The following is a 13,692-nucleotide window of genomic DNA, read 5'->3' on the forward strand; positions in this document are numbered from 1 at the left end:
ATGAGGGCCAATCTAATGCAGAAAGTAAAAACAATATAACAGCACCACGAGAAACACTGTTTGTGGTGTGGTGCCACGAGAACAAATGACACTCTGTGTGACGCCATCTTGCACCAAAGACAGCAACTCTGTTTGTGGACAAAATTTTCATTCATAGACCAAGACCAAATTTTTTTTTTTCAAATTTGGTTCATCAACTGATTTGTTCATGCACTGTGGCATTCATGAGTTGAGATTCCACTGTACTTAGTGATCGAAAAAGCTACAATTAACTTTATTTCTCCAGTGTTTTGTTAGTAAACCAACATAGTAAGCATATTTGTTCTATTTCACACACTAAATGTAATTCATAACACTTTCCATTGGTACAGCAGTGGTGAATTACACATGTAGGTAATACAGTTCACCAAGATTAAACCACTCATGCCACTAAACTTTCCATGCTGCATTTTTCATTAATAAACACATTACATAAAGTGTTTGTTTCATTTCAGACATCAATATATCATTCATAATTTGAAATTTATTTTTGGCAGGATCAAAACACATGTATGAATCACCCCCACTATGGGATAATTCATAAAAACTGGACTTTTTAGTTGAATGGTAAAAAAAGGTAAACTAGGTGTCCCCCTGCTTGCAAGTGAGGTGTGTGTTGTGTGTGTCGCGTGTCAGCCATTCCCTGGCAGACACCTCTCACTGCCCTCACCCACAGTCTGACCTACAACACTTAACACATTAATCACGTTTGGGTTTCTTGCCACTTCCTCCCTGGTGCGTTTGGTTCAACTCAGCACAGTATCATTACCGCACTACCCACGGATTTGAGAGGAAGTCAGTAGCTTCTCCCTGCTTATGAGTTGCCAATGATACAATAATACTTGTGCTCTACCTGTGGTACACTACGCCACACACTTCTGAATTCATGATAATGTGTTGTGCGCCACGCTCTTTGTGTATCATATGTGGCCCAACCCGCTAGTACAAACATTTTTCTCTCAACACATTGCGTTACTACATTACAAACTTCAGTCATTTCCATTTACAGGGAAAGAACAATTCACTCTTGATCCATCTACTCTCACATCTATAGATTGGTATGACTTGTTTTTCACAAATGAAATTATTGTCCTAATTGTATCACAAACTAATCGGTATGCTCAGCAAAAAAAAAATTGGCATTTCACATGTCACTCGAGGATCTAAGGCTGAAATCTTGGAAAATGACAATACATGATGAAATACAAAAATTCATAGGTGTGATGATTTACACAGGAATAGCTGCATTGCCTGAGAGTTCTCTGTACTGGTCAAAGAAAAACATATATGTAGGCAACTTTGCATCCAGAGTAATGTCTTGAGAAAGATTTGATTTAGATTTTTACATATGTTCATCACCTTCAGATGATACGATATGTATTGCAATCAATAAGCACTTACTTCTTTTATGAAAATTTTCAATGAAATGAAAAAGAAAAATGCAATAGAGTGTGAACCAGTTATATAGTGGCTTTCAAAGGTTGTGAAGGATGTCATGATTTATGAGTAGCAAATGAACATTTATTCTTTTATGAAATAGGTTTAAATATATACAATTACAAGTCCAAATTTAGCTCAATACTGGAAATTTATCATATAGGCTGATAAATTTGTTTATTTATTTATATCTTTTTGCAGTCATACTAAATATAACTAAATGTTTTGATTGTCATACATTAATTACATCTTTGGTTAGCAAATGTTGCATCCCTTTCTATATTTTATCGCTATTTTCATGGTAACTGTTCTACTGATCTTGCTAACTGCATGCCTCCCCTCCTCCTGCTGCCACGCTGCACAAGGCTTTCTTCTTCCTCTCATCCCTATTCTGTCCAACTCTCTAATGCAAGAGTTAACCAGTACGCTCAATCATTCATCCCTTTCACTGGTAAACTCTGGAACTCCCTCCCTGCATCTGTATTTCCAAATTCCTACAACTTGTCTTCTTTTAAGAGGAAGGTATCGAGGCATTTGCTCCCCTAATTCTGGCTGACGATTTTGGCACTTTTTGTACTCTTTGGAGAGCCAGCACTCAAGTGGGCCTTTTTCTAATTTTCTTTTTTTTGCCCTTGGCTGGCCCTCTTCCCTACGTAAAAAAAAAAAAAAAAAAAAAAAAAAAAAAAATAATAATAATAATAATATTACATGTTAAAAAACAAAGGAAAGAGGTTTGAAAAATATCTATAATTTTTTTGTGTATGCAAGCAAATGTACCACGGGTAGTGCAATGTGCAGCAGTTGGGAATGCAAGATGTACCACCAGTGGTACACATCACGGAGAATGTGTTAAAACCACACTCTTCAGAAATAGAATTTTCCCACTAATAGTAGTACCCCAACAGCACCACAGATAGATTAGCTGAGGTTAGATAGGAAGATAGATAAATAGACACACACACACACACACACACACACACACACACACACACACACACAATCAGATGAAAGAGAGATATGACAGGAATGGACAAGGAGACAGGACACAGAGCTTAGCTCAGGCCCTGTAATACACACAAATAGGTAAACACACACACACACACACACACACACACACACACACACACACACACACACACACACACAGATTGGAATATGCAGGAGTAGTGTGGACCCCTCATAAAAAGAAACACATAAGGAAGTTGGAGAGACTAAAAAAAATGGCTACAAGAATGGTTCCAGAATTTGAAGGGATGACATGAGGAGAGACTAAAGGCTATGGATCTACCAACCCTGGAACAAAGAAGAGAGAGAGGGGATCTGATACAAGTTTACAAACTGATCAACGGAATGGACCAGTGGATAATGAGAAACTGATCCTGAGAGAAGAATATGACATTCGAAGCACAAGATTGCATAGTAAAAAGCTGAGAAAGGGACGATGTCTGAGAGATGTTAAAAAATATAGTTTCCTGCAAAGATGTATTGAGACGTGGAACAGTTTGAATGAAGTAGTGTCTGCAACGAGTGTGCACACTTTTAAAGTAAGATTGGATAAGTGTAGATATGGAGACGGGGCCACACGAGCATAAAGCCCAGGCCCTGTAAAACTACAACTAGGTAAATCCACAGAGGAACATAACAAAATTAATACATAGATAAATAAGCAGGTGGATAATGTAACATTAGAAAGATAGGTTAAAGAATATACATGAATAACTAAATAAACAGATTGGTAAACAAGTCATGATTGATAACCAAGTGAGTGAGTGAGTAATGAAGCATACATAAATAGAGATATACACAGTGAATCTACACACAGTATATGCTAACTATAGAAATCAATTGATAAAAGAAGTGAAGACTGACTGACTGACTGACTTACCAACTGACTGGCTGATTGATTGACTAACTGACTGACTGACTGACTGACTGGCTAATTGACTGACTGACTGACCGACTCACTGACTGATCAACTGACCAACTGACTGGCCAATTGATTGACTAGCCAACTGAATGACTGAATGGCTCACTGAATTCAAAAGCAAGAAAGAGAATATGAAGAGAAAAAAAAAAAAAAAACAGGAAAAGGAAAAGGAATAGACTGACTGACTGACTGACCTTCATAAATACAGAATCAATGTTTATGATATCAAAGGCACTAAATAACAAAACAAAAAGTAGACCAATACACATAACACTTAAGTAAATGATGAACTGGATAAAATAAATAGAAAAATAAATAACTGCATGTGCTGGGTGACTGAATAACTAAATAAATGCAAATAAAATCAATATAATGTATCAAGTCACTAAAAACCTAAATAAAAAGCAATAAAACAAAACATGTCATAATTTCTAGATAAACAAACAATAAAAATAAAAAAAACACACACACACTGCTGACACTGCACGAAAGGACAGTGGTGAACGGCTCCCAGGGAACAAGCTACACCAGGAGTTGAAGTCTGACCTAGACGTATGTACAGGAGGTAGGGGGCCATAGGGTTCTCTTGTCTCCATAATAAATAAGCTTTTGGATTGTACAGATGGTAAAAATGGAGAGCAAAGCAGAACTGAGTGGTGCGGCCAGACACTAGACACAATCAAAACAAACGCCGAGTGAAAATTCGCGATTTATTGAAACACTTGTCGGATTCAGGAGACTGACTGAGGATAACATGGATAAAGAATTTTCTGGAGTTAGAGATGAAAGAGGAAATATGAGGAGGTTGATCAATGTAAGAAGAGAGTTAAGGTACGTGAAGGAAGTGATATTGAGTTTAATGGACAAGGCCGCCGTGGAACAGTGGAACCATGCATGCTTTGGGGTCTCCAAGCGCACGGGTTCGAATCCTGTCCACGGTCCGAGTGTAGGTTGGGCTTCCTCACTCAGGGCAACGGTTTCCTAGCGGGTGGGCTTTGAGATAGGAGGTACCACTAAAAGTATCCCCTTTAGCCCAAAAATTCCCGTGAAAAGCCCACATGGTATAAATAAAAAAAAAGTAGGACAGACTGACAATGGAAAAGACAGAGATGAGATTGAGATTAGTCAAATGTGAGAAGGTCAAAATGAAGGATTAAAGGAGATACAGGAGATAAAGAAACAAAATGATGTACTACTAAAAGTTACATGTCAAGACTACAAAAACTCCTTAAAGAGCTTACAGGAAAAAGTAAAGGTTGGGATTGAGGGCACAATGGAAGGTGGATTGGGTGAAAACAAGCTGAAGGAATCACAAAATGGATGGAAATAAGAACAAGAGGAAAAAGTTAAATTTTCAGAGGTAGTAAAGAGACAAATTCGGGAAAAACCAAAAGACACTGTAGTACAAGTAATTAAGGAGAAAGAAGATCTAGTGTGTGATACAATGGATAAGAGGAAATGTTTCGTGATTTTTGGGATGAAGAAAAAAAATCCAAATAAGTTCATGAGAGAATGTGAAGAGAGAGAATTGGCCAAAACTATTATCAAACAGATCCAGGACAGCACACAGGAGCTGGACCAGGAGGTGGAGGAAGTGATTAGGTTGGGAAGGTTTAGTGAATGGGGTAAGAGACCAATGAAAGTGAGAATGAGACCCCAAGCGGCGGTGGAGGAAATTATGGCTAGGAGAGGGAAGCTGTCCGATGATACTGAACATAAAGATATTTGGATAAAAAAGAGATATGAACATAGAGGAGAAGGAAAAGGAGAAAGTGCTAAGAAATGAAGCTAAGAAAAAAAAACAGAAAAGGACGGAGATCAAGAAAAAGATGTTCTACTGGAGGGTTTTGGATATCAGACTAAAAGAGGGGTATCTACGCAAGAAGGAGGTCGTGGAGGAGGCAAGAAATTAAGAGTGACTTATACTAATATAGATGGGTTGTTATCCAGCATGTTGGAAGTTAGGGATTATTTGAAAGAGAAAAACCTGGATGTAATGTGCAGCGTTGAAACAAAACTAAGAACGGAGATCCATGGTAATTGTAAGGATGAAGGATATAATAGCTGGAGAAAAGACAGGAAGAGTAAAGGGGGAGGAAGAGTGCTAATAATGGTTCTTGATAATATATGTATGGAGGATGTGCAATATGGTGAGTGCAAGGTGGAAGTAATGGGAGTAACAATCAAAACGAAGGAATTGGGAAAAAGAAAATCATAGTAACATATGTGCCACCTAAGACAAATACATGGGGAACTGAGGAACATAAAGATATGCAAAGAGAGGTGATTAAGTGCTTAGATAATATGTTGAGAAGAGATGGAAGAATACTTTTAGTTGGAGACTTTAACTGTAAAAAAATAAACTGGAGAGAGATGGAAGTAATGGACAACGCTGGACAGTGAAGCAAGGAGGTGTTACAGGTGACTATGGTAAATACAATGGACCAGTGGGTGGAGGAGTCAACAAGGTACAAGGGGGAAGAAGAACCATCGTTGCTTGACCTAGTATTCACAAAGAAACCAGAGCCCCTCCAATCATACAATACCTTAGTCCAATGGGAAGAAGTGATCATGTGACATTAGAGATGAAATACAGGAGGAGGATAAGTTACAAAAAAAAAAAAAAAATTATGCAAAAGAAGATTTTGAAAAATTAAGAAACTTTTTTGCTGACATTGAATGGAGAAACATTATGTACAAAAGGACAATACAAGGAAAATATGAAATATTCTTACAGAAATACAATGAAGGGAGAAATACGTACCTTTTATAGAGTTAAGAAAAAAAATTCACGCTTGGTACAATACTAGATGCACAGATGCAAAAAAGGCAAAAGATAAAGCTTGGAAGACACTCATAAAGTAGAGAAATGACAATAACAGACGGCAGAATAAGGATGCGAGAAATGAATATATTAGAGTAAGGAGAGGAAGAAGGAAACTTTGAGAAAGATGTGGTGAATAAAAGCAAAAGATGAACCCAAACTTTTTTTACAAATTCATAAATAGCAAAACAAAGACAAGGAAACAATTGAAAAAAATAACTAATGGAGGGAAGACATACCAAACAGAGAAGGAAATGTGTGAAATAATGAGTGAGAGCTTCAAAACGGTGTTCACTGCAGAAGATTTCACAGAACCTAGTAGGACATTGCATTGCCAAGGATTACAGGAAATCACTGTGCACAAAGAAGATATTAGAAGATTACTGAATAATTTGGATGTCAGAAAAGCAATGGGGCCAGATGGTGCATCAGGAGGTAAAGAGCAATTACTGGATCCAATTTGGGAAATAATAAAAAGTTCAATAAATGAAGGGAAAGTTCCACTAAAATGGAAAAGAGCCAACGTAATTCTGATATTTAAAGGAGGAAAGGCAACTGAACCACTAAACTACAGACCAGTGTCACTTACAAGTGTCTTGGGGAAGTTGTGTGAAATAATTATTAAAGAAAAATGGGTTAAATTTCTAGAAGAGGAACAAGTCATATCAAACAGACAATTTGGGTTCAGGAAAGGGAGGTCATGTGTATCAAACTTATTAAGTTTCTACTCGAGAGTTATTGTAAGACTTGAAAACAGACAGATGGGGTGGACACAGTATACCTGGATATTAAAAAGGCTTTTGATAAAGTCCTCACAGAAGACTTCTTTGGAAACTAGAGAACATAGGAGGACTGCGTGGAACCTTGCTCCAATGGACAAGAGATTATTTGAAGGACAGGAAATGAGAACTGTGATCAGAGATACATACTCATCTCGGGGTAAAGTAACTAGCGGAGTGCCACAAGGGTCAGTGTTAGCCTCCATTATGTTTCAAGTTTATGTAAATGACATTCACATTGGGATAAACAGTTATATAAATTTATTTGCTGATGATGCAAAACTGCTAAGAGTTATCAAAACCAGAGAGGACTGTCTGCTGTTGCAGGAAGATTTAAACAAGATCTATAAAAGGAGCAGGAAGTGGAAATTGGAATTTAATGCCAAGAAATGTCACATAATGGAACTAGGAAAGAGTAAGAGAAGACCAGCATGGAACTATTTGATGGGAGAGGAGAAAATAACGAAGAGTAAACAGGAAAAAGATCTTGGAGTGATCATACAGGAAAATCTGAGCCCTAAAAAGCACATAAGCAAAATATTTGGACTATCATATAAAATGCTGACTAATATAAGAGTGGCATTTCAATACATGGATAAAGATATGATGAAAAAAAATCATCATAAGCATGATACGTCCAAGGCTGGAATATGCAGCAGTGGTGTGGTCTCTGAGCTCCAAAAAAGGATACAAGAAAATTGGAAAGGCTACAGAAGATTGCTACAAAGATGGTGCTGGAACTTAAGGACCTAACATATGAAGAACAACTGAAGTAAATGGGACTGCCAACCTTACAAGATAGAAGAGAATGTGGGGACCTAATAACAATGTACAAGATAGTCAATGGCATTGAAAAAGATAGACAAGGAAGACCTGGTGCTGTTGACATAAGATGGAAGGACAAGAGGACATGAAAAGAAGATCAGGATGAGGCAGAGTCTGAAGGATATTGGAAAATACAGTTTTCCACACAGAACGGTGGAAAAGTGGAATGCATTGGATAATGAAATTGTTATAGTACATAATGTGCATGACTCAAGGAAAAATTATGTAAATGAAGACATGGAGACAGGACACTACGATCCCCACTCAAACCTGTACACTACAACTAGGTAGATACAATCAGGTAAATACACACACACACACACACACACACACACACACACACACACACACCAATATTTTTCTCCAGGTGTGTGTGTGTGTGTGTGTGTGTGTGTGTGTGTGTGTGTGTGTGTGTGTGTGTGTGTGTGTGTGTGTGTGTGTGTGTGTGTGTGTGTGTGTGTGGCAGGTACAATCCCTAAAGCTCCCTGATCTTTGCTTCACCTTTAAGGGTCCCAAGCTTTCCTTTTTGTCACCCCAATACCTGTTTGTTTGTTTGTTTGTTTGTTTATGAGTACATTCCTTCATTCTTTTAGTGTCTTGCCTTGAACTTTTTTTTAGTTTGTTTGTTAATTGTGTTTGGTTAAGATGTTAGTATCTCTCTCTCTCTCTCTCTCTTTCTCTTTATCTGGTTATTTCTCTTCTTCTTGTTTTCATTATTGTTATTTCTTCTTGATCTAATCATTACTTGTATTTGAATTAAGATACAGGGAACTCTCTCTCTCTCTCTCTCTCTCTCTGCTGAAGTGACAAAAAACACCATGTACATTTATCAATCAATTACAGAAAAGAAAAAAAAATAATGTGTTTGTATTGGCTGCCTCTGTGTGTGTGTGTGTGTGTGTGTGTGTGTGTGTGTGTGTGTGTGTGTGTGTGTGTGTGTGTGTGTGTGTGTGTGTGTGTGTGTGTAAAAGTGAAGCCAGGGAGAGTAAGGAGTGACACTGTGGGTGATGGAGTGGTTGGGTGTGTGGCAAGCAGTACTGAGGTGACTGACTGTCTGGCTAAGCTTGTAGTCACTGCCAGACTGTATGCAAGTCATGAGAGTGTTGCATTAGCTTGGTGGATTGTAAGGTGTGAGCTGAGTGGTGGGCTCACTTAGGTTAGGTTAGGTTAAGTGACAATGTTTACTCTGTATATGTAGGAAGGTGGTTAGTATGTACAAGCCTATTCAGTACTGCTTTTCTTTATCCATGTTACAGCCTTCAGGTTTTTTCTATATAGGACACATCACTAACAGCAAAAAGGAATATTCTGACAAGTCTTTTGGCATCGGAATTGTTATGTAGTGAGAAGTTATATAGTAGGAACTGCAACATTGGGAATTATTTTCGTATCATGTCAAGATTAGCGAACTCAACATTTCTGGTGTCATGAGTGGGTTTGCTAATCATGATTTTGCTTCTTTGATGCCATTGTCAACATGCGCCTCACATGGAAGCAACACAGCGACACTGAGTGCTGTGGCGTTGGAGATCGACAAAAGAGTTTGGTTATAAATGTTTTGGTGCGGGGACACTGTTGCTACAGAGGCCAGTCCACTAAAACCATTGAAAAACTAGGTGAGTTACTTGCTCCTTGGAAGTTACTTATCAAATCTGTGTTCAGTAAGGCTGAGGAAATAGGAAACCAGACTTCTGAGTAATGGAAAAAAAAAAATAATAATAAAAAAAAAAAAAAAAAAACTAATGAAAAAATAAAAAAAACTTCAGAGCAATAGAATAGAAAAGAAAAGAAGAGATTTCAGAGTAATAGAAAAGTTAGTCGTACAATTCATAGTATGTTGTATTCTCTGAGAAGTGTGCGTGTAGTATTGTGTATCTAGAGGTATTTGTGATGTAAGGGACACACACACACACACACACACACACACACACTATATGATTGTGGAAAATGTATATAAAGCTGAGAATAAACATTTTAAGAATACACAAACAAAATTCTGCACTCTAGTCTGACATCATGTGCTCTGGGAAGAGAACAAACACAAGAATCAAAATTGTATGATAACCTCACTTCCATTCACACCAAGAGTAACAAACATACCAAACAATTCATTTCTTTCCTTTCATGGGATAAATAAAAAGATTTAAAAACAAATTACAACCTGACAACACCCCATCACTGAATGAGCACAACACTGTATGAGTTAAGCAAAGTTAGGTTAGGTTAGGTTAGATTCGTCCAGGTTAGGTTTGTGCTAGTTAGGTTCCATTCATCCTGGTTGTTTGTGCTAGTTAGGTTGGGCTAAGTTACAAGGCAGTGCTAACATTGTATGGCAGTTGTGTTGTGGTGCATCTGAACACAACACACACATGGCTTAGTGTCATCTGTAGTGATCACAGTGTGTGCTGCAAATAACAAACTCACTCACTCAACAAATGCACACAATCTGTTTCAATATTCACAACAACACTGTATTGGTTCAACTGGTGTGTGTGTGTGTGTGTGTGTGTGTGTGTGTGTGTGTGTGTGTGTGTGTGTGTGTGTGTGTGTGTGTGTGTGTGTGCGTGTAATTCACCTTGGTCGGCTGCAGGTCACCCAGCCAGTCTTCCCCATTACGGAGCGAGCTCAGAGCTCATAGACTGATCTTCGGGTAGGACTGAGACCACAACACACTCCACACACCGGGACAGCGAGGCCACAACCCCTCCAGTTACATGCCGTACCTATTTACTGCTACATGAACACACCCTACACATTAAGAGGCTTTTCCATTTGCCTCGCCGCACCGGGACTCGAACCCGGCCCTCTCGATTGTGTCGAGCGTGCTAACCACTACACTACGCGGTGTGTGTGTGTGTGTGTGTGTGTGTGTGTGTGTGTGTGTGTGTGTGTGTGTGTGTGTGTGGCACCAACATAGTCAATCAGCCAGATGCAGGCCACCCCGCATCATAATGGGGCCAACAAGGGTACACATATCCAAGTAGCCATGTTTTGTTGTGGTCCCTAAACAAAATAAAGTGTATGTGGCTTTCTTAAGATGGCTCAGTGTGTGGCTGAAACAGCAGCAGCAGCAACTCTGAGAGGAGGAGGGCAGCCCAGCCTCCACACACACTCTACACCATGCACCCTCCACTTCATGTCAAGGCACACAGTTAGGGCCTGCTGGGTCAGGTTAGTGGACTGAGCCCAGCACTGTACATCCACAGCAGTGATCTAAAGCAATCACTGTGCTCATATTCTAAGTGTGAGGGATTTCATACTTTTGTCAAGACAATTCACACCTTCATCTCACCTTCACTGACCACCACCACCACCACCACCAGGCCTGCAGCCACACCCAGGACACGACTCCTAGTCTTCACTCGCCGCCCACCACAGAGAGTACAGAGCACCCAACACATGAGCAGTGAGCAGTGTGTGCCTACAAACAGTGGACAAAGCCTCAGTAGCATCAGTGTTTCATGGAGTTTCACTGAGTAAGAAACACTCACACAACAAGACACACCCCAGAAGTGAGTCACCATCAGGCACAGCAGCATTGCCTGTGAGTGAGCTGTGACTGGTGTGCTGTACTGGCCTGGAGCATCTGGCTCTGTCCCTGCGTCACCATGTCTTGGCTGGCCTGAGGCTGGTGACGTCTTGCCAGCCAAGTTAACACACAACATGTACACACTTCATGACTCATGAACAAACTGCCTAAAACTTCAGTACAGATTTACAATAAAATATTTGTGTGTGTCCAAACACTTCATGCTGCACAGCCCCTCATGAACCATGTCATGCCTCTGTGCAGCCCAGCAATCTCTGCAGGCTTCTCCATGGCTGGCAAGTCCCAAGTACACTGTATGGATGTCAGCTGCGTGTAACACTACATGCGCCGGACAGAGGCGCTGCCCCTCCACCACGGACACGACGAGAGGTAAATTGTTAAATGAATCAAGAGTGTGTTTAATAGTCAGTCTATACAACTGTCACCAAACCAGACAGAAAGAAGAAAAAATCTGCACCACTCTCAGCAAAAAAGCAAGTAAAAGAAAAGGGAAAAATAGAAATCCAAATTTGCATGGCACTGGTGTTGTGTGAAAATACCTGTCACTGTGTGTTAGAGGGCTGGCCAGGCAGTCAGGGGCTGGTCTGAGGTAAGGGTGAGGGTGGGAGGAAGGGCTGGTCAGGGGCTGGGTGGGAGGGTGAGAGGTGGAGCATGGGGGGACATATGTTCTAGTGGTCAGGGTAGATGAAGTTAATATCCCTGGGGTGGTCCGTGGGGGGCAATGCACTCCGGTTAGGTTAGGTGAGTTGGTGTCCTGGAGTTTGGGGGGGTGGGGGTGGGGGTGGGGGAGAGGTATGTTAGGTTAGGTTAGGTAAGATTAGGGTAGATTTCAAATTTCCCTACCTTTCCAAATATGGCATCACAGCCTTAGACTCCAGGTATGTCAAACTTCATTATAGTGTTGCTTCACTACAAACAAACACCTTCACAAACACAACCAAACACTTTCACAAACACAGCCAAACTAACCTTTATCCCGCACCACAAACACAAACAAACAAACAAACATACATTACAATACCACACCACAACCCAAACACACACACACACACACACACACGTACCTTAATCCTTCTCTCTCTCTCTCTCTCTCTCTCTCCGTCTTATAATAACACATAAACCACGAAACAAAAAAACAAAATCCCTCAATACCAACATACAAACAAACAAACACACACACACACACACACACACACACAGCTCTCCCTCTCACCAAACATCCTGAGGTGCATGTTGGTGGGTGGGTTGAAGGAGCCACACGCCAGCAGCACCACCCTCTGCGACCCCGTCATCTCTGGGGTCACGGGGTCAGCGGGTCACGGGGCGGGGCGGGGCAGGAACGGGGAGGGGCGGGGCGGGGAGGTCACTTCGGGGTCAGGTCGCTGGTGGAGGTCATCTGGGAGTCTTGACCAGCTAGGGGGCGTGACCTGACCACCTCCTGACGGCCTCGCGTGACCCAGCTTCCCTGAGTGACCTGCGGTAACCTGGCAGGGAGTGTGACGTCACCAGCCGCCTCTCTCTCACTCTCTCTCTCTCCCTCTCCCTCTCTCACTCATCAGCTCCACACCTGCTCACACCTGACCCCCCACACCTGTTTTGTGATTAGCTACCTGCGTTAATTAATTAGTAAAGGTTTAGCTGTTTATTTAATGCATTTTTGCCTTGTAGCAGACGAAAGACACGGTTATTTCACCTTTATATTAATCTCTCCCATCTCTCTTTCTCATCTTTTCCTTATTTCTATTGATTTTTGGGTGTTCTTTATTTATTTCATGCGTTTTTCTCGTGATTTGTGTTTATTAATGCAAGTTTTTCATTCTAGCAGACGAAATGCAGACCAATATTGCCTTTATAGTAATCTCTCTTTTCTCTCTCTCGTTTCTATCTAATTTTCTCATTTTCTTTTATTTTCCTTCCATTTCAATAAGCTGTCCTGGGTGGCTAGTGCTTCTAGTTATTAATGCGATTTCTTCATTCTAGCAGACGAAATGTTGGCCGATATTATCTTTATACAGCCGTTCCTAATCTCTCTTCTCCATTTTCTCTATAACTTCCTACTTTCCTCAATCTTTACCTATCTTATATTTATTATAGATGTATTTACGATGTTTCAAGCTTATTGGTGTAATTTTCTTTTTCTATTATAGCAGATGAAATACACCAATGTTATTTTTATATTTTTCTCTCTCTTATTTCCTCTATCTTCATTTTTTTTCTCTCTTGTTCTTTCTTTTTTTGATAATTTAGTTTAATGGATCACAGTGTAACATCTCATTATTTAAGGATATACTGAACTCAAGCAGACGAAATA

General features: G+C 40.1%; 1 protein-coding gene across 6 annotated transcripts in view; it reads right to left on the reverse strand.

Annotated features, from left to right (window-relative positions):
- LOC123504341 (nicotinamide/nicotinic acid mononucleotide adenylyltransferase 1-like) overlaps positions 1–12,940 on the reverse strand; it is a 68,926-nt gene extending 55,986 nt beyond the window's left edge. For 2 of the 6 annotated variants that reach the window (XM_045254822.1, XM_045255054.1), the window contains exon 1: positions 12,595–12,939. In XM_045254822.1, coding sequence (XP_045110757.1) covers positions 12,595–12,673 — 79 coding nt within the window. In that variant the 5' untranslated portion in view covers positions 12,674–12,939. Of the gene's footprint in view, positions 1–12,594 lie in introns of all 6 variants that reach the window. The other 4 variants (XM_045254972.1, XM_045254904.1, XM_045255131.1 and 1 more) reach the window with 4 other exon arrangements.
- Positions 12,941–13,692: the final 752 nt, after the last annotated feature.

The sequence above is a fragment of the Portunus trituberculatus genome, chromosome 1, assembly GCF_017591435.1.
Source record: "Portunus trituberculatus isolate SZX2019 chromosome 1, ASM1759143v1, whole genome shotgun sequence".
Classification (NCBI taxonomy): domain Eukaryota; kingdom Metazoa; phylum Arthropoda; class Malacostraca; order Decapoda; family Portunidae; genus Portunus; species Portunus trituberculatus.